We start from the raw sequence: 25,532 nt of genomic DNA, 5'->3' as shown, positions 1-25,532 counted from the left end.
TTTTTTATACAATACAAATATTGTATTGAAAAGGTGGATTTAACTCACTTATTTCAATTAGGTTAATGTCAGACAAACAAACTGACGTATGTGTCAAATTCATATGCTGCGTACTGTTCGCTGGTGCCATCTCTTAGTGAAACCAGAAAAGACACGTGCATACAGCTGAAATTCACTGAATTTACTGAAATTCAATGAAACTACAAAAATTTGCAGCTTTTTAAAAATATTCTAAAATATTGTAAAAGGAACTTAACACTGACCTTCGATGATGAGAATAATGTGGACAGGGTACAGTCAATGTAATTTGTTGTTACTGGATACTGGCCGCACTTAAGTGACTCCAGCTATCGAGCTCGGTAAAGTATTTTTTTAAATTAAAATTTTTTTTTTTTAAATTTTCCACCTTGTTGATACACTAAATTGCTTAAGGCAATACACAATTTCCAATCTCTGATGTGACATGACATGCTCACCCCATATTGTTATTAAGAAAAATGTGCACTGTTTCTGAGTCACTAGAATTGTTTAGATCAAAAACTAATGCTTATCAGCCATAATAAACTTGTGTCAAACTTCCTGTTGGGAAAATCAAAGGATATGTCTTTCAATAAATGAAACTCAAATTGAGATCAACTCATTTATTTGCACCGGGCCAGTTGGCCATGCGGTTAGGAGCATGCAGCTGTGAGCTCGCATCTGGAAAATAGTGGGTTCGAACCCCATTGTCGGTAGTCCTGAAGATGGATTTCCGTGGTTTCCCATTTTCATACCAGGCAAATGCTGGGGGCTGCACCTTAATTAAGGCCACGGCCACTTCCTTCCCATTCCTAGGCCTTTCCTGACCCATCATCGCCATAAGACCTATCTGTGTTAGTGCAACGTAAAGCAAATACAGTGGAACCTTGGATTGCGAGCATAATTCATTCCGGCAACATGCTCGTAATCCAAATCGCTCGTATATCAAAGCAAATTTTCCCATAAGAAACTATTGAAACTCGGATGATTCGTCCACAACACAAAAAACATTTATTCGCATAACATTTCTAAAACAAAATATAACGTAAAACAATTAAACTGCACTTTACCTTACAATAGAATCATTGTTGGTGTGAGGGAGACGAGAGATGACATCAGAAGAGTTAGTGTGTAGCACGAATTTCACTAACAGAATCACTGCTATCGGTTGGCTCATTGGAAGCGTTTTCTTTTCGTGCAACTTTAACGAAGAACCTGTCCAATGACTGTTGCTTTTGCCTCTTTTTGAGGATTTCATGAAAATGTGACATTGCATTGTCATTGAACAGATTCATCCACTGTAATCATCTCCTTCTTCCGACCGAATTCCTTTTTAGCCTTCTTTTCATTCACAGGGCCCATCGATGCAGAACAGTTATATCACAGATGACAGAAACAAAACAAGAACACTCATACGGTGTTGACTATGCGAGCGAGGCATGCCAACTGAAGTCCAGTGCGGGAAATGATTACACACACTTTCCCAGGAAAGTAAGTGGCAGGGGGAGGGGAAAACAAAGGCACAGGGGAGGTAAAAACGTACGTAATCGTGACGCTCGTATTGCAAAATCTCAATCGCTTATCAAGTCACAATTTATTTAAAATATTTGCTCGTCTTGCAAAACACTTGTAGACCAAGTTACTTGCAATCCGAGGTTCCACTGTAGCAAAAAAAAAAAAAAAAACATGCATCTAATGAATAATTTTTTAGAGATATTTGTATGAAATTTGGCAATGACAAGTGTAGGATTCAGAGCTCTGAAAGGGAGGAAACTGACTCAGGACTTATGAAACTACCGCAAAGTAAATAATCAGTTCTGTTGAGTACGATGAGATGAGGCCCGTCTCTATGTCTCTCAGTCATGGCCATCCATCAATACTTCATATCACAGTCTGCACAGTTGCTAGGTAACATCGCATCACTTATTTTGTACCGCTAATTTCAGATAACCCTCAGCCATAAGGCATATTTATGTCAAAAGGACAGAAGGTTAAGTTGCATGGCATCCGATAGGCACCAACATTTAGTATCTCAACTTTAATACTGTACATAACTTTAACAATGACAATTTCTCAACTGTTCAGTAAGACACTGGCAGCTATGAAAATGCTATGACTGGAAGTTCTCCAGATGTATTCTCAGTGAAGTAGTGCACAAGAAACTAGCACTGGCACCTGCTGAGTATGGCATGACTAACTGAAAATTTAAGTGATCCACATTTCTTTTTCCTTTTTTTTTTGCTGGTCACGGTAATTCCTTCAATTAAAAATTACAGTTTTAAAACATACCTAAGAGAAAGTATGACCTTACCTTAACAGTTGATAAACTAGCATGCATGAGAAGATACAGATGAGGATGCCAATGACAGACAGGCCAAACATAGCCCGAAGACATGAATACAAGGCTCCGTGGATAACTTCGCAGTCTGGAGTCGAGTTGAATACATATCTCACTCCTGTTCAAACAAAAAAAAATTCCCAAGAAATTTCAGAATTATAGCTGATATAAAACTCTATTTAATACCATTATGTTTAACAGATATAACTGAATAAAAAGTTTAAGAAAATTCCTTGTAAGATAAATACATATACCACAAAACTAAAGATGAATAACGTGTAGACTTATACATCTTTATCTATCCATTAATAGACACAAAAATACTGTCATAGGATATAAACTTCGTGGTTTTTATTCATACTGAATTGTGATCACAATAACAATAATTATTAAATTAATATCATATGGTCCACCTTTCTCAATACTGTATTATGCAATATTACTGAAATTACATTACTAAACTAGGGACTAGTTTTGGCCTTGGCTGGCCATCTTTAGCCTTAATGTAATACATCTATTAAATGAACAAATGTAAAAACACACAATTGACATGAAAGCTAATGTACAACCACATTAACATAAAAATCTGGGGTGAACTAAGTGTAAAATCTGAAAAATAAATTAGGCTCTAAATACTTAGCATCTGGAGTATGCTCAACATCCAGACTTTCTTGTATTGATATTCATAGAACTGTTAGTTCCATCACTGCTAATCATTACAATTTCAATTGCAAAATGGGAACTGGTAAGTGTTGATTCTGTAATCAGATCATCATTCACCAAATCTACTTGAGTGGTGTTAGCAGTATGCAAGCCACTGGATGCCACTGTAAATAACCACCAGCTGACACAGAAATACTAGATGGTGTTTCCACATCGAAATAAAATAAAATATTCCCATAGTGTTTGTTAAAATCATGCTGAAATGCTGTTGGACATTGTCAGGATGGCACATGAAGATATGGTTAAAACTGACACGTTCTTAATTTGGCTGGTATAAATTCACAATTCATTGCGGTGTCCGTGAAGTTAACCTGAATAAATGTTAGATAAATTAGATAAAATTAATGAATAGAAAGAGAGAGAGCATGTTAGTCAATTCCCGGCTGGGTCAGGGGTTTTTAATTGTAATGATTAATATCCCTTGCCTGGGGACTGGGTGTTTGTGACGTCCTTAATCTTCCTTTCTTCACACACAACATTCCACACTACTGCCATTCCAATTACACACAGGTTCATACAATATGGTGCCAGTAGTGGCAAAAGATCCACATGGGTCGACACCCTGAACAAATAGCATTAAAAAAAAAAAAAAAAAAAAAAAAAAAAAGAAACTGACAGACACTAAAGAGACTGCCAGATTGATGAATGTGCACGGCAAGTGGGTGAATCATACCTCAGTGTCCATGACCTTGGCAAAAAATATATAACCCCACTACCCTTCCTAACAGCACATGCAAAGTCTCCACTACTTGTTGTGGTGCTTAACAAATCGGTTAGCCGCAATGAACGAAATTTTGCGCATATATCTTCTAAAATTTTGTTAATAATTAAAGAAAATAAAAGAAAGAATTAGCTCATAAGGCAACAGGCTGGTACAAATTTTAAAAGAAGTAATTCCTAGTTTCAGTCAGCTGAAATGGAATAAAAATGTAATATTTTCTTCACAAAGGGGTGGGGGGTTAGTACTCCCCTCCCCCCCCCCCCTAATTGCCGCTTCTGGAAATCACTGATATTTTCTTTGCATAGGGCTGAAATGATACCAAAGTTTGCATAAAAAAGAATCTTCTTGTGTTTTCTGACAGCATAGACACAATAAGTGGCTACCATCAATAAGTGTGTCCGGCTCTATGGCTAAATGGTTAGCGTGCTGGCCTTTGGTTACAGGGGCCCCGGGTTCGATTCCCGGCCGGGTCGGGAATATTAACCATAATAGGTTAATTTCGCTGGCACGGGGGCTGGGTGAATGTGTCGTCTTCATCATCATTTCATCCTCATCACGACACGCAGGTCGCCTAGGGGTGTCAAATCAAAAGACCTGCAACTGGCGAGCCAAACTTGTCCTTGGACACTCCCGGCACTAAACGCCATACACCATTTCATTTCATTTTATTTCATTACTAAGTGAGACTAAAGATGAGACTTTGGCCTGTCAAAACGATTTTTCCCCATCAGGTATTTTAGGTAGTGACATTTAGAGTTTAAAATCACCCATGTACTTTACAGAATATCTGGTTCTTAAAATTCTCATTGCTAAGCCTCAACCTCTAGGGCGAAAGTGCATCTTAGCTTGAAAGACACTCTGCAGGGGCACTTGAAGGAGTGAGTAACTGTGTTTAATTTTAAGAACACCCCCCAGCAGTTTGATGTCTTGGGAAGTACGGGAGAGATTGAAAGTTCCTCATCCTATACTGGTGAACCTACTTTTTTCGATGTAGTAGAACTGAAAAAGTTATCTTCATCGTCACTTTTTTCTCTTTCTGCTTCCATGCAATGCAGTTTGATTACTAGAATCTAACGGTTACAGTTCTATTTCAAGAAGTAAATTACAAATGAAACATCAATCATCAATCACTACCGACCAGCATTTAGGGCAGTTGCCGAGGTGGCAGATTCCTTATCTGTAGTTTTCCTAGCCTTTTCTTAAATTATTGCAGAGAAATTGGAAATTTATAGAACATCTCCCTTGGTAAATTATTCCAATCCCTAACTCCCCTTCCTATAAACAAATATCTGCCCCATTTTGTCCTCTTGAATTCCAACTTTATCTTCATACTGTTATCTTTCCCCACTTTTTAAGACACCACTCAAAATAATTCATCTACTAATGTCATTTCACGCTCTCTCTCCCCTGACAGCTCAGAACATACCACTTAGTTGAGCAGCTCGTCTCCTTTCTCCCAAGTTTTACCAGCCCAAACTTCACAACATTTTTGTAATGCTACCCTTTTGTTGGAAATCATTCAGAACAAATCGAGCTGCTTTTCTTTGGATTCTTTTCAGTTCTTGAATCAAGTAATCCCGGTGTGAGTCCCATACACTAGAACCATACTCTAGTTGGGGTCTTACCAGAGACTTACATGCCCTCTCCTTTATATACTTACTACAACACCTAAATACACCCATAACCATGTGTAGAGATGTGTACCCTTTATTTACAATTCCATTTATGTGATTACCACAATGAAGATCTTTCCTTATGTTAGGTACTTACAATGATCCCCATAAGGAACTTTCACCCCATCAACGCAGTAATTAAAACCGAGGGGACTCTTCCTATTAGTGAAACTCACAACCTGACAGTTACATGAACGAATTGTATCCATGAAATTTCATTGTAATTTTTGTCCTAAATGGAGGATAATAATTGCTTTCGCACAAATCAACAGTAAAATTAGCGGTAAATTAATAAGTACCATTATTACTAGAGAAATATAGATACGTAACTAAGGCGACTATTTTGCTGTAGACATGACTCTCTTCTGTGGCATTCCGCTTCATCATTCCATCTTTTGTTTCCTTCCTGAGATCCTGGGCTAGCATCGACGAATGGAAATGCTGTGTCTGTGAATTCTCAATATCCTTGTCCATCATGACTAGCGTGGGCAGTTCAAATGGGAAAATGGAGGTGAAAAGAATATCGTAAATAACACAAAAATGATTTTTGTTGAAAGAAAAATAGCATAATCCCTGGACCAATAATTGTACTAAATAATGAGTTATGAGCACAAGTCAACAACTCACCTCATCAAGTAACATCAAGCAAAGCAAAGCAAAGCAAAGCAAAGCAAAGAAGTTCAAAGAAGTTAAGTGAGCAAAGACTTTACACACAAAAGTGTTACATGAACAAATGACATACTGAAGCGCTGTGACATAGTAAAATTCATAGTCTTAATGTAACAAAGTATGTATGTATATATTTCTCTAGTAATAATCATATTTATTAATTTAGCACTAATTTTACTCTTAATTTTCTTAAAAGCAATTATTATCTTCCATTTAGGACAAAAATTATAATAAAATTTCATGGATACGGTTCATTCACGTACCCCAACCTGACTTTCAACATTGTTATTCATCATACCACTGCCTACTGTCCATCTCACAACATTATCGAGGTCATCGAAATTGACTTTCAACCTATTAGGTCGTTTTATGTACATTTAGTACGTGTTGAAGAGATGTTAAGTACAGAACAAAAATGGCCAACCTGACACTAGTGGGAGCAACCGATGCGAAATCGGGAGGTTGTAGGTTCGGATCCCACTGGTGTCAGGTTGGCCATTTTTGTTCTGTACTAAACATCTCTTTGACATGTACTAAATGTACGTAACACGACCTAATAGGTTGAAAGTTGATTTTGATTACAATGTGGTCGTGAAAATTCAATATTCATTATTGAGGTCATATTGCAGTTGCTCACAATCTTGTAACTTATCTATTACTCTATACAGAATAACATCATCTGCAAAAAGCCTTATCTCTAATTCCACTTCTTTACTCATATCATTTATATAGTATATAAGAAAACATAAAGGTCCAATAATACTGCCTTGAGGAATTCCCCTCTTCATTATTACAGAGTCAGTTAAATCTTCGCCTACTATAATTCTCTGAGTTCTATTTTCTAAAAATATAGCCACTTGTTCAGTCACTCTTTTGTCTAGTTGAATTGCACTCATTTTTGCCAATATTCTTCCATGATCTACCCTATCAAATCCCTTAGATAGGTCAATCACGATACAGTCCATTTGACCTCCTGAATCCAAGATGTCAGCTATATCTTGCTGGAATCTTACAAGTTGAGCGTCAGTGGAATAACCTTTCCTAACCCCAAACTGTCTTCTATCAAACCAATTATTATTTTTGCAGACATGTCCAATATAATCAGAAAGAATGCTTTCCCAAAGCCTACATGCAATGCATGTCAAACTGACTGGCCTGAAATTTTCAGCTTTATGTCTATCACCCTTTCCTTTATACACAGGGGCTACTATAGCAACTCTCCATTGATTTTGTGTAGTTCCTTCATGTAAACAATAATCAAATTACTTCATATATGGTACTATATCCCAACCCATTGTGTTTAGTACATTCCCAGAAATCTTATCAATTCCAGCTGCTTTTCTAGTTTTCAACTTTTGTATCTCATTTCAAATGCTGTTATCACAGGTAAATTTTAATACTTCTTTAGTGTGTGTCACCTCCCCTATCTGGACATTATCCTTGTAACCAACAATCTTTACAAACTGCTGACTGAATACTTCTGTCTTTTGAAGATCCTCACATACACACTCTCCTTGTTCATTAATGATTCCTGAAATGTCTTTCTTGGCATTTGTTTTTGCCTTAAAGTACCTATACATACCCTTCCATTTTTCACTAAAATTTGTATGACTGCCAATTATGCTTGCCATCATGTTATCCTTAGTTGACTTCTTTGCTAGATTCAATTTCTAACTAAGTTCCTTCAATTTCTCCTTACTTCCACAGCCATTTCTAACTATTTTGTTCCAACCTGTGCCTCCTGCACAATTTTTGGAGAGTAAAAATTACTATAAAAGCCTATGCATAATAATGGGAACATGGTTTTCCAAGTCCAGACTTACCTTCGTCTCCCCGTTCGACAGCAGAGGGCTCGTGAATGAAAGAGTAGCAGGTACATGTTTGAGTCTTCTGTGTGTACACACATTCTCGTAGAGTCTGCAGTCTGTTCATGTGGATCACGGTTGTGGTGATCGTCACCACCACGCACAGGACAGCACACGCTAGACAACAGCCTCCGCAGAGCTTGATCTGCAACAAAATTGTGGATATTTAAGCTCTGTATACAAATCAAAAATGGGATAAAACAAAACTAAGAGATCTTACAGATGGTATTTCAGTGCAACTTAAATTTTGGGGATTAAATGTTTTTCAAATTAGGACTAGAAGGGGGTAATGTTGATATTTTCTTTTTAGTGTATTTCAAACTGGTGAAAATTCATGAAGCAGGGGTGTCAACTAACATAAATAGTGTTTATAACATCAGAAGGAACACATGTTGCCAACCTTTATGGAAGGCAGGGAATTTGAAATGCTCTAATTTCAAAAATATTGAACCCCCATAAAATTAAAGTTGATCATTTTTATAATTCTTTCCAATGCTTTTGTTGAAATACCATTTGTAAATGTCTTAGAAAAACAAAAACATAATTTTATTTTATCCCATTTTTTAACTATTATGTTTATTTCAAGATGAGATGTGCAATTGTATGTTATTTCTTAAAACTTAAAAAATACAGCTTTTGAGCCATTTCAGCTAGAGTATTTCTCCTCATAACAAAATAATTGTATTGTAATGTAGATTATTCCCTAATTAACCAATGAAGATGAAATTGAAAGAAGTATAAGACCGGCACCAAATAAACTGATTTGAACGGGTGGTCTTAAACTTTTTTCTGACACTCTATTAGCTGCCACAAGGCAGCAGCAGGTTTATTTTTCACATCAAAAGGAAACTAATGTTATTTCTAGTTAAGTAGAAGTTACTGTGTTTTCATACAAATGTGAGTGTTTCCTAAATTGAGAGGAAAATACACTAACACAGTATTTATGCAATAAACATGTTTTGTAATAACAATACAGAATATAATACAAATTTGCTTACAGTATTTGTTGTTTCTGTTTTATAGCTTGACTTCTATTTGAGGAACCTCCGTGGCTTAGGCAAGAGCGCCGGCCTCTCATGGCTGGATTCTGTGGTTCAAATCCCGGTCACTCCATGTCAGATTTGTACTGGACAAAGCGGAAGTGGGACAGGTTTTTCTCCAGGTACTCTGGGTTTCCCTGTCATCCTTCGTTCCAGCAACTCTCTCTAATATTATTTCATTTCATCTGCCAGTCATTAATCATTACTCCAGAGGAGTGCGACAGGCTTCGGCAGCTGGCACAATTCCTATCCTTACCACTAGATACGGGCTTCATTCATACCATTCCTGACCCCGGTGAATGACTGAATTTATTTCATTTTATACTTTAATTTGAGCTACAGTGTACTAGCTTTTACTCTACTGTATTTGGATTCTAACAAATTTAGCCTGCCTGGTGGCCATGATCATTAAGGCAATGAAGTATAAACATTCTGACACCGTGGCTAGCCAGTTCTAGTCCCGTTGGTCGAAAAAATGTCATCATCAGTATGTTGACCAGCAGGGTAGGAGAGGTGGTATCCAAGATATACAATTTCTAATCACTAGATTGCATGCCAAAAGCCTGGATTAAATTCCAAACCTCTCTGCAGTGCTCATATGGAGTGAAGGCATAAGACGCTGTTGATGGTGATTCATCCATCCGATGGTGAAGTTAAGCCGTGAGCAGACGGCTTGTTGCTATTCAACAGGAGTAGGCTATGTGCTGGTACCAGGTTTCACCCTCTCCCTTCCTACTATCATATATCACATAATTCATTTTATCTCATTAACTCCTCTGACGAGATTGATGTGAGGAAGGGCATCCGATTATAAAATCCCGCCACGACAGATTCATCTCACTCATAGCCGACCCCGTAGAGAAACGGGACAAGGGTTGGGCAAACAGCATTTTGATTAAAATAAATTCTTGCTTAAGTAATAATTTTTAATCACAGCACTACGATTAAATAGTTTCTTTAAATTACAAGTGGGATTTTTTTCTTCCATCACGGATCCTGATTGGATTATCCAAAATATTGAATTTGCAAGGTTTGAATTACTGAAGTACACTGTATTCTACATAATTTCTACTCAAACCAGCAAGGAAACTATTCTCTGCATTTAATATTATCACAGTCAATTCAAATTCCACAATGATTAGGCCAATGAAGAACTTGTAGTCCAGGAGCATAAGGCACATTTACCTACTCTATGGGATTTTTTGTGAAGAGAAGTTGCAACTATGTGGAATTGCTTTATTGTATGCTACATAATAGTTTAGTACCAGGTGTTTACCTTAAAATTGCACCATTTGGTTTTAATGACGTCATAAATCGAAGATGGCCATCATATGTGACATTTATTCCATTCCAGAGTGCTCATATGCAGAATGTGCATTGAACATTTTCTGATTTCCATGATCCAACGAACAAATTTAGTCCTTTTCATCTCTTAACGTTTGTGAGTTATATGCCAGTTTTCCTAGATGAAACATATTTATTAGTCTAAATTTATTACCTAGACTATATAGCCTATTGCCCTGTTTATCTGCAATAAATGTAGTACATAATTTACTACATTTATTGTCCATATATTGCACACAGCCAACGTGTATGGAAAGGTTGGAAAGAGTGACAACCGCCATTGTAAGTTCAGATTAAGAAACTGTTGCCTTTTTTGAAACCTTGGCCTTTATAAACCAGTTTATCATTTAGCAATTTAACAATTGTAAAACAATGGCAAAATGGTGTTGAGACCAGGTGAATTGCACACAGTAATGGCAATGCTAAGAGCAATAAGTACATTTGTAGAAAGTACAGGACTTGAATGTGCTTTATGTGATTTATATGGCAATTCAGTAATGTCACAAATCCTGGCAGGGAAGCATGTGAGATGAGGAAATCAAGCATATTCAACACTTCTGCTTGCTTTATTTAAATGCTATACTGACTTATTTTCTACCTATAATGAAGGTATAAAAGAGGAATTGATAGGGAGATCAAAACGTTGATTGCTGCCCTGCAAACAGGCAACGTTACAGATATGAATTCAGTTCACAAGCAGACTGTTTTTCCTCTAAACAACTGGAAAATATTGTCTAAAATGGAGGAGTTTGATAATGCTGAAAAAGAGCACAAACCCACCTTTAAAGCTGCTTGCCAATACATGGAAGTGGTTGGGACTATGTTTAGTTACATACGATCTTAAGAACTGGTAATTGGGAGCTACATCTAGCCTCATTGGAAGATTTTGTCAGATATTTCTTTGCTCTTGATTTAAGAAACTGTGAAACTTTGATTGCTTGATATTTAGCTAATAGGGGCCAATGACCTTCGATGTTAGGCCCCTTAAAACAACAAGCACCATCATCATCATTTAGCTAACATAAGGCAGATAGAAAAGACAAACCTAAATCTCTGCGAAGAGTTCATGAAAGGAAACTGGGTAGTAAACAAGAGTAAGATACCATTTTGTGATTTGGGTGCAGACGAGGCTCTAGAACACCAAAATAGAGTACTGAAGGTAGCAGGTCCTCTTGTAAATATTACCTAAAAGAGAAGTGCACTGGCAAGGTTCTTTTTATCGCTCCTGAATAGTCAAGGCTAGTCACAGAAGCAAAAGGCTTGATGGGAATGACAGAATATGCTCACATCATCACAATCTTACAACATCAAAGTCGAAGCGTCAACTTTCTGACGTGACCACAGTCTTCAATGCCCTGAGTAATTCAATGGACCCGATGTCATACGGGGGTAACGATCTTATCAATATCAGCACAAATGCTATTTTCAGCCAAGATATCCAGATTGATGCAACAAGAATGTCAGCACTTGGGAAAGAGTTGTACGTCATCTTCAAAACTGAGTGGATTGAGTCTGACTTAACATAATTCTGGGTGAAAAATAAAGCAGGTTAAATTAAAAATTATAGATCTGCTTTCAAGAAAGTATCAACAAAAGTGGGAGAAACAATTGTAAAACTAAAGGCAGATCGATCGCTGTTTACACGTTTGATGCTTGTGTCATAAAGTCAACCTGTATCAATCTGAAGGAGTCACTGGGTACTTATGAATTTTCTGCTGTACCTCAATCAACACACAGTTACTGTGTGCTAATAAATCTAAACTGATGAAACTACTAGAAGATAAATTCACTGCTACTTGTGAAGTTGGGGCTGGGGGGAAACATAACTGATAACCTGCAGCCACTAGCAAATCAGATACCTGTCACTTCAAACCATTCTTCAGTAGTAGATACATCTAATAAACGCACGGTAGTAATTCTTGATGATATGGTAGAAGTACAAGCCATGAAAAAAGCACCTACTGTTAAAACCTGCAGTGATCTTGCAAAAGAATTTAACAGAAAAATGAAATGAAATAGCGTATGGCTTTTAGTACCGAGAGTGTCCTAGGACATGTTCGGCTCGTCAGGTGGAGGTCTTTTGATTTGACACTTGTAGGAGACCTGTGCGTCATGATAAGGATGAAAGATGAAGTCAACACATACACCCAGCTACTGTGCCAGAAAAATTAACCAATGATGGTTAAAATTCCTGGGAATGGAACCTGGGACCCCTGTGGCCAAAGACCATCACACTAACCATTTAGCCATGGAGCCGGACAACAGAAAAATGGAATATACACTATCACTTTATGATAAAACCCACTTGGTCTTCAACAAATACAAAGAAGATTCACTGAAATATTCTATGCGTAAGAAAAGAACTGGCAACATACAACCACTCCAGTACAAGATAAGTGATACAAAGTACATTGGAAACATTGCTATGAAGTTACTGTTATCGCACACCAAGACTAAAGATGAGTTATCAGCTTACTTATCCAAGAAAGCAATAAAGTATGCAGCTGAAAGAAACAAGTGTTTATTTGTATCTTGGAGGGAAACAACAAAATCTTCAATGGCTATTGTAACATATGAACTCAAAAGCAATCATGAGGAGGCAGATACGAACATCATTTTACATTCCACGTTCGCCTGTCGCCGTGGTGCCACACAGCTTCATATTTACCAACCTGATACAGATGTCTTTGTCCTTGCATTATGTGGTCCAAGCTCTTTCCACTAGACACTATGTTTGTAACTGGAGTTGGTCAAAATTCAAGAATGATCGGTCTCAGCAAAATAACCGATTCCCTGGGCCCAAAGAAAACTTCAGCATTACTAGGCAAGCATGCATTGTTTGGAAGTGACACCACAGGAGCATTGGCAAAAGAAAAGCAAAAACCTCGTTTTAAAAAGTCTTTAGTAAAGCAGATGATGAAAAATGCTTGAAAATGTTAGCAAACTTGGAAGCTTGGAAAATTTTCTTGACAATGACGGACTTTTAATAGAAAAGTTCATATATCAAGTCTATTTCCCTGGCACAAATATATCAAACATTGGAGAACTGAGGTGGTGGATGTTCACAAAAAGAGAAACTCGAGGAGAAGACTTGCTACCAACAAGAGCATCACTGATACCATATGTTGATAAAATTTGTTATCGAACAGTAGTATGGTGACATGTCCGGCCCTCGGTGTAGGGGGCAATGCATCCGCCTGTCACCCGGCGGCCCCGGGTTCGATTCCCGGCTGGGTCAGGGTTTTTTAATTGTAAATGATTAATATCCCTGGCCTGGGGACTGGGTGTTTGTGTCGTCCTTAACACTCCTTGCCTCACATTCAACACTCTAGACTTCCGCAATTCCACTTACGCACAGGTTCGTATCATATGTCGAAAGTAGTGGCAAAAGATCTACAGAGGTCGACGCCATGAACAATTATAATTTTTTATTTTTTATGGTGCCATGTTGACCACTCCTACCCAGATCTGCCTTCACCATTAAACTTTGGCTGGGAATTGAAAGAGAATGACCAATATGCTCCTGTTATGTGTATGCTACCATGCAGCCAGAGACAGTTCTCTAGCTTATTTGGTGCTCTCGTGTTAAAAGAATGTGTGCTCCAGTGTAAATGTCTTTCCCACAATATAAACTGCACACATATGTGTGTGTGAATCTCATTAAATACTACTTTTTATATCAACACATTATATATTTTAAGAACTGCTTCTACATATTTATTATATGATGGAGTTAAATTTGATTTATAAAAAACACTGTCATTTCATTATCATTAGTTCACTAATATTTGTTCCATATCATTGTATTATTAAAGATATTGTGAGTAAATAACATCACTATCATTATTTCCTTTATCCCGTAAAAATAACTGATGGTAACATGTTCAAAACTGATGGTGACATATGCAATGGTAATGGACCATAACTCACAAACCGTAAGAGATAATTATGAAAAATTGATAAGGGCCCAATGTGTTCATCAGATCGCGGACATCTGAAAATATTCTATCCATATTTTACATATGAGCACTTTGGAAGGAGTTATTCTTGATGGGACCTCACCAGGATTACCTGATTCAAGAACTGGAAAAAATCCAAAGATAAGCAGCTCGATTTGTTCTGGGTGATTTCCGGCAAAAGAGTAGCATTACAAAAATGTTGCCAAGTTTGGGTTGGGAAGAATTGAGAGAAAGAAGAAGAGCTGCTCGACTAAGTGGTATGTTCCGAGCTGTCAGCGGAGAGATGGCGTGGAATGACATTAGTAGACGAATAAGTTTGAATGGCGTTTATAAAGGTAGGAAAGATCACAATATGAAGATAAAGTTGGAATTCAAGAGGACAAACTGGGGCAAATATTAATTTATAGGAAAGGGAGTTAGGGATTGGAATAACTTATCAAGGGAGACGTTCAATAAATTTCCAATTTCTTTGAAATCATTTAGGAAAAGGCTAGGAAAGCAACAGATAAGGAATCTGCCACCTGGGTGACTGCCCTAAATGCAGATCAGTATTGAATGATTGATTGATTGAATAAATGTGACATACGGCAGTCATCTTGGATTTATGACGTCATAAAATACAAACGGCGCAATTTTAAGGTAAACATCCTGTAGTACACCATTATGTAGCACACAATAAAGAGATTCCACCTAGTCGCACCTTCCCTTCACAAAAAAACCCACGGGATGCATTATACTCCTGGACTATTGGCATAATGTGTTCTTTATACACTCATGCTCAGAAATTAAGGGTAATGCTGATACATGGCGAAACAATGCTATTGTGGGCGGTTTGCGGTTTGGGGTATGACCATGTGGTGCATTTGACCTGCGGTCGTCGCACGGTGGCGCTGGCAGCAGTCCAAATATGCAGAGGTGTGTTGGTGCATGTCAGAGTACGGTGCAGGGAGTAAGTGTGCAGATGATTTCAGACATGCTAATGGTGACTGTGTGGTGAAAACGGCTCAACGAACACATATCGATGACATTATGAGGGGTAGAATAATAGAGCGACTGGAGGCTGGTCAAACACAGAAGGTCGTACCACGTGCCCTCCGTGTTCCACACAGTGTGATCTCAAGATTATGGCAACGATTCCAGCAGACAGGCAACGTGTCCAGGTGCTACAGTATGGGACATTTGGAGTGTACAACACCACAAGAAGACCGATATCTCACCATCAGTGCCCGCAGATGGCCATGGAGTACTGCAGGTAGTCTTGCTCGGGACCTTGCCACAGCCACTGGAACACTTGTCTCCAGACACACAGTCTACAGATGACTGAACAGACATGGTTTATTCGCCCAGAGACCTGCAAGGTGCATTCCACTGATCCCTGTTCACAGGAGAACCCGTAAAGCCTGCTGTCAAGAACACAGTACATGGTCATTGGAACAGTGGTCCCAGGTTATGTTCACGGATGAGTCCAGGTATAGTCTGAACAGTGATTCTCGCCGGGTTCTCATCTGGCGTGAACCAGGAACTAGATACCAACCCCGTAATGTCCTTGAAAGGGACCTGTATGGAGGTAGTGGTTTGATGGTGTGTGGTGGGATTATGATTGGTGCATGTACACCCTTGCATGTCTTTGACAGAGGAACTGTAACAGGTCAGGTGTATTGGGACGTCATTTTGCACCGGTATGTCTGCCTTTTCAGGGGTGTAGTGGGTCCCATCTTCCTCCTGATGGATGATAACGCACGGCCCCACCGAGCTGCCATCATGAAGGAGTACCGTGAAGCAGAAGATATCCGGCAAATGGAGTGGCCTGCCTGTTCTCCAGACCTAAACCCCATCGAGCACGTCTGGGATGCTCTCGGTCGATGTATCGCTGCACGTCTTCAAACCCCTAGGACACTTCAGGAGCTCCAACAGGCACTGTGCAAGAATGGGAGGCTATACCCCAGCAGCTTCTAGACCACCTGATCCAGAGTATGCCAACCCATTGTGCAGCCTGTGTATGTGTGCATGGTGATCATATCCCATATTGATGTCAGGGTACATGCGCAGGAAACAGTGGCGTTTTGTAGCACATGTGTTTTGGGATGGTTTTCTCAACTTATCACCAATACCATGGATATGTTTCGTTTGTGTTCCCTGTGTGCCTATGCTATTAGTGCCAGTTTTGTGTAGTGCCACGTTGTGTGGCACCACAATAGGGAATTATTCTAAATTTATGAGTATGAGTGTAGTTGAGACAATAATTGTCTCCAGTGGTAAACCGTTAGGGTTGGTAGCCTCTTATCAAAACAAATGAAGACTAAGTTAGATTCTGGCAAATTAAAAAAAATTGAGAAACTTGGAAAGATCTAGAAGGGTCAAGAAAGAAGGAAAAGTGAAAGAATTCCTAGGAAACAGATATCTAGTAATGTCAGTATCAGAAGAGAACAAGAGTTGACCAAGAAAATTTAAACTGAAAAGACAAAAGAGAGAAGTTCCTTTCAATTCATGTGCATTGATCTTTTCTTCATAATGCGCTATTGATACAAATCGCTGCCAATAAAATAAATTTACATCTATGACAACTTCTACTCTTGACAGTCTGCATGAAGTTCAAATTACTATAATACATTTTAATACTTAGGCTTAAGATTGGATATTAGGTAATTGTAAATTCACTCCAGCACTCACAGGTACCTACTGTAGCGATATTTCTCAAATTTGCACATAAAATGTTTGACGAAATTCTTGCCAAAGCCCACACTTAAAATTGAGATTAATGTAATAGGATTGATCTTTAGAATAAGCCAGTGCTTTTTTTCCTGCTGGTACACAATGGTGTGCAATACCGACACCTTTTTCTTTAAATCAGAAATTCTAATAAACCTTGAAATGTGGCTGAAGTTATCCTAATTTATGATATTTTGAATATGATCACGTAATAACGATAAACCCACAATGAATTATGACACAGAAATAATCTAAAGAACATAGGAGTTCTCTCAGTGTAATACTCACGAGATAACCGTAGCGATTCCTTCTCCCAGCTAGGCACATCACAATCAGGCCTGTTACAATCAACTGAAACAACAGAAAAATGCTGTTATACAACTGACGAAAGATTGTTAAGTTTCTCCTTCCACATGCAACTTAAAGAACACAAAATATGAGCAACAGACTAACATTTGATAACAGATCAATATAATTGGCCTTACTACCACACACAGGATAAGGAAGGAGAAGAGAAAAGCAATGATGGGACAAGACATTTGGAATCCACTTCTTGACTTCTCTGATCTAGTTGCAAGTCTAATCCATGAGATCAGCCCCGCAGAAATTGTAGGAATTTGAGATTAGTTTGAGTAGTGGCATATGCAGAATATTTTTGTGAGGGGGTTATTATTAATTTATTAATGTTTTAAATTAATTTTTATTTATTTATTTATTTATTTATTTATTTATTTATTTATTTATTTATTTATTTATTTATTTATTTATTACCGCTATCATTATTCGACTATCATTATTTGTTACTTCAGGAATTAATTTCAATGTGTGAAAGTAACAGAGATATTCATTAATAGTATTTATGATATATTATTTTATGTTTCAATTTAAAATAGTAATTCAAAGGCATGGGGTGGGTAAAAGCAGTTAACCCTACCCCCTCCCACCTCCTGCATATGCTACTGAGTTTGACGGTCTAGAACATGGATTCCTCAACCTTGTGAAGACAATAGAAGGGCTTATCTCATTTGAAAAGGACCAACATTATCTCTAGTGAACTAACAACAATGGCGATAGGATACATCATGCCGAACAAAAAATATCAGTCAGTGGTATAAAGGACACATTAAGCTTAATGCACATCTGTTTTACAGGTATACACGTCCAGCCTGTGCGGTACAAGGGGACTCAAACATAGCTTATGCAGGCATGATATGTTATATCATCATATCGAGTCGGCTCTGCTTCATAAACATTAATTTTGCGGGAACGCGAACAAAATTAATCAACTTATATTTTCACAAATCAAAAGTCACAAAAACATATTTAATGGTTATGTAAACATGAAATACACTAACTGACTCCCGCAATCTCGAATCATTATCGGTAGACCACGGGTCTACAAAATACGGTCCGCGGGCCACTTCTCGCCCGCGAAGGACCTGAATGAGGCCCACGGCTTGCAAATATACAGGGGGGTCGGAAACAATGTGAACCGAGTATATGAGCGTTAGAGCGTTGGTCATACTGATAGGCAATTTGAAAAAAGAAAGGGTCGATATCTCGCGCCGTTGTGATTTTATCAGCTGCTGAAATTAGCCAATCAGATCGCTTCACGGGCGACTTCAGATAGGCTTTGTGAGGCGGTGTTGCTAAATCTGCACGTGGCTTATGATCAGCTTGAGAGCGCCAATAGAAGAAATAAACTTTTCCAGGGGAGGGACTTGAACATGGACCTCCCTGCTGATAAGCTAGGCCCACCAGCAAGCACGTTACGGTGGCATTGGTTGCAATCCACCGCGTGTTAGAGTTTGATGCTCGTGTCTCGGCATGACTCTCAAGCTCGGCATCGCCTTGTAAAATCCGTTTGAATTCGCCCGCGAAGCGATCTGATTGGCTAATTTCAGCAGCTGATAAAATGACAAGAAAATAAGCTTGTTTTTCAATTCTAACACCTGCCTAGCTTTATGAGGGATCAAAGACTTTGGGCGAAGTTTCTTACGTGTTTCCGGGACTCCCTAAAGGCCTACTGCGCGGCGAGCAAAACTTTCCTTTGTTGAAGTTTACAAAATCGAAGTATAGAGATAATTTGAGTGATGTAATGGTCCACTGTTAATATTAATCAGAGAGAAAAAATGGAAGGGGTCCGACAATTCGAAAAATGAAGATATCGGTCAAAGAAAGACAAGGACCATAAAGAGCGTGAAAATGCAAGACTCCCTAGGCCTCACAAATCTAATATCATCGAGGTCGGAAAAGAACAGGAGTTGATCAAGGGAGGTCGGATAGCAAAGATGAAAGTGAGGAGTCCGGCACAAGTAACTGGAAGAAATACCTGAACTCAGCTAAGGGCCCCATTGTCACTAACCCACACTCCCAAGTTAAGAGCCCGTGCGGCCGCTTTTAGTCGCCTCTTACGACAGGCAGGGGATACTGTGGATGTTCTTTTAGCACCCCACGCAGAGGGGAGTAATTCGAGTGACAAACATTTGAAAGAAATGTTTATTCAAACAGATTAAATTCGAGCCACAATTGGACAAAATGTTCGATTTAAAAACAAGTTTCATACATCATGCTAGGTAAGGTAAGGGTGTATTCTGCCCGAGGGCAGGTCCGAACCTCCACAGAGGTGTGCCTCACTAAAATATACTTGAGTTTTAAACTGTGCACTGAAAACGTTGTATAATGCACTTTATTAATTCTTTTATAGAGTTTTATTTCTGAGAAATGTATTCATCCCCACTGGGAGTCAAAGCTTAATATGTGGCCCTCATAGCCCAATAATTTGGAGACCCCTGTTGTGGTATATACTGTACTAGTGGACCCGTGCGCTGCTCCACAGCATTGCTTATAAACAGGTCAGATAACTCATCTTGATATGTCTGTCGTAGTCATATTGCTTTTCCTGCCGATTTCAATAATTTTATGAACATTTAATACGGATAATATAGTTTATGGATTTTCCAAAAATAAAAAAAATGTATTTATTTATAAAGAAGACTCCAAATACCAATTTTAACGTCTGTAAAATCTTCAGTTGTACGGTCCCGCCCGTATGTGTGTCTTACCCTACAGTTTCTTTCCCAAACAGTAAGTCAAAATATGTTTGCCATACCGATTGGGAACGAACTTTGACTTAAACGGCATTCAGAGTGTCACAGTTCATCTCAGCTACCGTAAAATCCCCATTTTCGGATTTTTAAGTTTCACCCCTTCCTTTAGGGGTGCTAGGAGTTTCTTGCCACTACAGTAATTTTTCCGTATAAAAGCAGAAATAAGTTTTAAGGAACACATCATAATTTTCACATACTGTTGGATAGGCAACCCGCTGATCGGACTTGTCTTGCGGTTTGCTTATCTTCCCCTATTTTATTTTTCACCCCTTAGTGCCGAACTACCAATCAGATTTCGTTCAAACCACTTCAAATGTAATAACAACAAACTGTGAAAATTTCAGCGAAATCACTCCAGTAGTTTTTGAGTCTATTAGCTTCAAACATACCAACATCCAATTTTATATAGAGAGATTTGTTGGTCTTCCTCCTCCTCCTTCTCCTCCACTTTCCCCAAAACCTAGTGGGGTCACGGGTGCGTACTGTGTCGCACAAATTGACTTGACTCTGTTTTACGGCCAGTTGTCCACCCTGATAACAACCCTACGTGGAGGGATGTTTTCACTACTGCGTGTTTATATACGAAGATCTGTACTGGGACACTCATCCATCCCCGAGCTGGAGGAGTTAACGAAAACCGAGCTCGATAGCTGCAGTCTCTTAAGTGCAGCCAGTATCCAATATTCGGGAGATAGTGGGTTAGAACCCCACAGTCAACAGCCCTGAAGATGGTTTCCGTGGTTTTCCATTTTCATACCTGGCAAATACCGGGGCTGTACTTTAATTAAGGCCATGGCCGCTTCCTTCCCACTCCTGGCCTTTTCCTGTCCCATCGTCACCATAAGACCTATCTGTGTCGGTGCGACGTAAAGCAACTGGTATAAAAAAATTAACCAAACACTGCTAAAATCTCAACCCGACTGGGAAACGAACTCGAAACCCTCTGAACCGAAGGCTGCAACGCTAACCGTTCAGCCGAGGAGCCTGACTATACTGCATTTCTTAGAATTCGTAGTATATGACGTTAGTTACATATGTTTCGTACAGAACCACATTTTTGGTATAGTAATTAATTCCTTGCCTCTGGATAACAAATTTGACATCTGTTTGATAGCGAACTCAACTATCCGTCCGTCACCTTTCATATTTTCCTCGCTGTTGTGATTTATTGAAATAGTAATGTTTATAAAAACAATGTTTAATTACCGTATTATTATTATTATTATTATTATTATTATTATTATTATTATTATTATTATTATTATTATTATTATTATTATTTCTTAATCCGTTGACCCTCCAGGGTTGGCTTTCCACCGGACTCAGCGAGCTATCCCACCTCTACCGCCTCAAGGGCAGTATCCTGGATAGTGAAACTTTGGGTCGGGGGATATAACTGGGAAGGAGGACGAGTACCTCGCCCAGGTGGCCTCACATCCTATGCTGAACAGGGGCCTGGTGGGGATGGAAAGAATGGAAGGGATAGACAAGAAAGTGGGAAGGAAGCGGCCGTGGCCTTAAGATAGGTACCATGCCTGCATTTGCACGGAGAAGACGTGGGGTACCATGGAGAACCACTTCCGAGGATGGCTGAGGAGGGAATCGAACCCTCCTCTATTCAGTTGTCCTCCAGAGGCTGAGTGGACCTCGTTCCAGCCCTCGTACCACTATTAAAATTACGTGGCAGAGCCAGGAATCGAACATGGACCTCCGGGGGTGGCAGCTAATCACACTAAGCAGTATGCCACAGAGGTGGACATGATGATGATGTTGATGATGATGATGATTATTATTATTATTATCTTACCATGGCAGCAGGCACATAGGTAGGGACTGTCTCGAAGTAGTTGAGGGAAGAAGTGTAGGACCGCAGCATGAAGTAGACGGTGAGGAACAGTGCCCCGAGCAGTACAGCCAGGCCCCCACATGCTGTGCACAGGAACACGTACTTGCGCAGCCAGCACGAGCGCCGAAGAACTGGAACACAGTAAAGGAAAGATAAGTACTCTCGCGATGAAACATATTATATAAAAATATATAATAATTTTTGAGACTTTCATACTCATTAAGAAAATTATTGACTGCTATCAATCTATGTCATAGAAATGAACCATGCTAAGACCAACTGGATAAGGATGATTCAAGATAATTGTATTTAAAAATCTTACAAAGAAGTACATCAAGCCATGACTGAATCTAGCTGCTTGTTAATATTCATTGTTGTTCTCAATATTTCTTTTACAAAACAAAAATAATTCGAATTTTGCAATGGACGTACAATACCATTCACCTTGAAATTGTTATTAGTATCATTATTAGGTCAGTCTTTGCACAACTGCAGCAGTAATGTCGTCTAGTGGAGGTGAGTGGCAGCAGAAGAGACTGAGCACACTTCAATTAAAAACAGTAAAAAACAAAGTCATCTCCGTACAGGCCATGAAGGCCCCTGGAGGGGTGGAAGGTAAAGTCTTCCACCACCCGTAACCTCGGCACTTGGTGGGGTAGAGTGTCCCAGGAATTAAGCTGGTACTCATTTTTGGTGTAGGCTGAGTGAACCTCAAGGCCATGTGCACCTCCGGATGTGGGAACCTCGTTTCTTAAATTTTACGACTTCCTGACGGGGAATCGAACCCACGTCCTTCCGGTGAGCCGAGTACGCCTTTACCGCCTCGGCCAGGCTGCCCTTCAGTTAACAACAGTGAGTCAGTGTAGTTGCATTGTCGAACGCATGCTTCAAGTTTTAAGAAGTGTAATTTCCTGGATAACCATTGGAGTGACAAAAAATTGCATATTACAGTTTTTCTGTAGAAAACTTAGGCATGCTCTGGTTTATTTTGTGACGGGACTATTTATGCATTATTTTGGGTTTTAGTGGAATATTTAGCTCATGACTCCAAAGACCAATATATATATATAGTCTTGTCTGTGCATTGCTCAGAATTTAAAAAGAATGATATGTCTGTATCGGTCGTATCCACAGTAACGAGGAAATGCACTTTTTAATTTTCCGTCATGTCTGTCTGTCAATTTGTCTGTACGTACATACGTGCATCACGAGAAAATGGATGAAGATAATTAAGTGAAAATCGGTATGTAAAGTCAGGAAATAATGAATTTGGTCAGTGATACAACTGTGAAGGAGGACCAATACCAAGCCGAGGTGGCTTCACTTGCTTTGCTGAACAAGGGCTTTGTGGGGTATGAGACTATTGGAAGGGACAAGGAAGGAAGCGGCCGTGGCCTTAGGTTAGGTACAATTCCGGCATTTGCCTGGAGAAGAAGTGGAAAACCACCGAAAACCACTTCGAGGATGGCTGAGATCGAACACCATATACTCAGTAGACCTCCGAGGCTGAGTGGACCTCGTTTCAGTCCTCGTACCATGTTTCAAAGTTCGTGGCCGGGCCAGGAATCGCACCCGAGCCCTTGGGGTGGCACCTAATCACACTAACCACTAAACCACAGAGGCGGACTATTCAGTAAATTTCCAAATGAAACGATCCATTTTGCTTAAAGTTACTTAATATACAACATATTCGTACGTACAAATGTTGGTGTACGAATACTTTTTGCCGTCACTGTATCTTAATTAAGGCTGTGGTCACTTCCGTCCCAATCCTAGCCCTTTCCTATCCTGCCATCGTCAAAAGACCTAAGTGAGTCGGGGAGGTGTTAAAACACCAGCAAAAGGAAACCATCACCACCACTATCACAATATTTATATTCTATAATAGCGACACATATGCTCGGTGTATAGTTTCTTTTTAAAATTTTATTCAAGGAATGGTACCGACTTTTTTAACATAACATGTTCACAGTAATCAAGAATCAGCCTGCATCCTTCCTTTATAATTTTGAATCATTACAATGTGATAAGTTTTTCATATGAGTAACTCCCATAGTTAATAAAACGAAATGAATACAATGGTCTTTTTACTATTTAATGCTTTTCTATTCAACTTTTCCATCTACTTTCAGTCCACAATTTTGATAGTTAAACTGAAAAAAAAAATCTTCTGTAATTTTACACGTTGTGTAACACAAAGGGGAAACGTGAGTCTGAACGCAGTTTAATTGAGCACCGAGGAGAATGCATCTGTGTGTCAGGACAGCCATTGCTCACTTTGTCGAGGGGTGTTTTAGCATGAACAAAGCTATCGCGTAGCTCGAACAGAAAGAGACGGGACACTAAATAGAACTTCAAACAACCTGTGGAGAGCGAGCTAAAACGACTGTACGACGATTTTAGAAACCACTAGTCGAACAATGGAAATGCTTCACGTACAGGAAAACCATCTGAGTTTACAACAGCGACATTTTAAATTATGTTTTTACCTCCGTATTTGCAAAGACCGGGAGATGATATAATAGATTATTCTTATTCTCCTTCCAGTGAAGTTGTATTTGTTCACAGAAACTTTTCGGCACGAGCGCATCTTACAGAGGCGTACTTAATATTCGTCTCACAAATGAAGAGGATACCAACATTTTGCGATAAGTTTCCGTACAGCGTGATTGCCTTTTATATAGCAATAATAATTGATAGGTCAAGTGCGATTTTTTCATTTTATGTCGCACCGATACAGATAGGTCTTACGGTGATGATGGGGTAGAAAAACGATAGGAGTGTGAAGGTAGCGACCGTAGCCTTAATTAAGATACAGCCTGGTGTGAAAATAGAAAACTACGGAATACCATCTTCAGGGCTGCCGACAGTGGGATTCGAACCCACTATCTGCCGAATGCAAGCTGATAGCCACGTTACCCAAACCGCGCAGCCACTGCTCGGAGTTGTTACTTTTTTATTTTTACAATTGGCTGTACGTCGCACCGACACAGACAGGTCTTATGGTGACGATGGGATAGGAAAGGACTATGAGTGGGAAGGAAGCGGCCGTGGCCTTAATAAAGGTACAGCATCAGCATTTGTCTGGTATGAAAATAGGAAACCACGGAAACCATATTCAGGGCTGCCGACAGTGGGTTCGAACCCACTATCTCCCGAATGCAAGCTCATAGCTGCGCGCCCATAACCGCACGGCCAGCTCACTCGGTTTGCTCGGATTTAGTGCGTTTTATGGTTTCTGTGTGTCTGTATGTGTGCATGTATTTCTCTATTTTTTCAGTGCAGCTAATTGACTGAATGACCAGTGTAGTGGCCTTTGGTTCAGAGAGCCCTGTGTTCAATTCCCGGTTGTGCTAGGGATTTTATCAGCGTCAGCTTAATTACTTTGGCACGGGGACTAGATGTTTGTGTTCCTCGTAACACACTTCTCTTCATCTGTACAGGGTGGTCGGAAACAACGTGAACCGGGTATTTGAGCGTGAGAGGGTTGGCCATACTGATAAATAATTTGAAAGAA

At 39.3% G+C, this 25,532-nt stretch overlaps 1 protein-coding gene across 3 annotated transcripts in view; it reads right to left on the bottom strand.

The window, feature by feature from the left end:
- Positions 1 to 25,532, bottom strand: part of LOC136874391 (protein bunched, class 2/F/G isoform) — a 565,875-nt gene that overhangs the window by 47,652 nt on the left and 492,691 nt on the right. For all 3 annotated transcript variants that reach the window (XM_067148028.2, XM_067148031.2, XM_067148029.2), the window contains exons 3-6: positions 21,977 to 22,146; positions 17,348 to 17,410; positions 7,966 to 8,152; positions 2,330 to 2,474 (exon numbers count right to left, since the gene is read on the bottom strand). In XM_067148028.2, coding sequence (XP_067004129.2) covers positions 2,330 to 2,474; positions 7,966 to 8,152; positions 17,348 to 17,410; positions 21,977 to 22,146 — 565 coding nt within the window. The remainder of the gene's footprint in view (positions 1 to 2,329; positions 2,475 to 7,965; positions 8,153 to 17,347; positions 17,411 to 21,976; positions 22,147 to 25,532) is intronic.

This window comes from Anabrus simplex, chromosome 5, assembly GCF_040414725.1.
Source record: "Anabrus simplex isolate iqAnaSimp1 chromosome 5, ASM4041472v1, whole genome shotgun sequence".
In the NCBI taxonomy this organism is placed as follows: Eukaryota; Metazoa; Arthropoda; class Insecta; order Orthoptera; family Tettigoniidae; genus Anabrus; species Anabrus simplex.
Note: the sequence above shows the minus strand (reverse complement) of the source record. Positions and strands in the feature narration are given on the sequence as shown.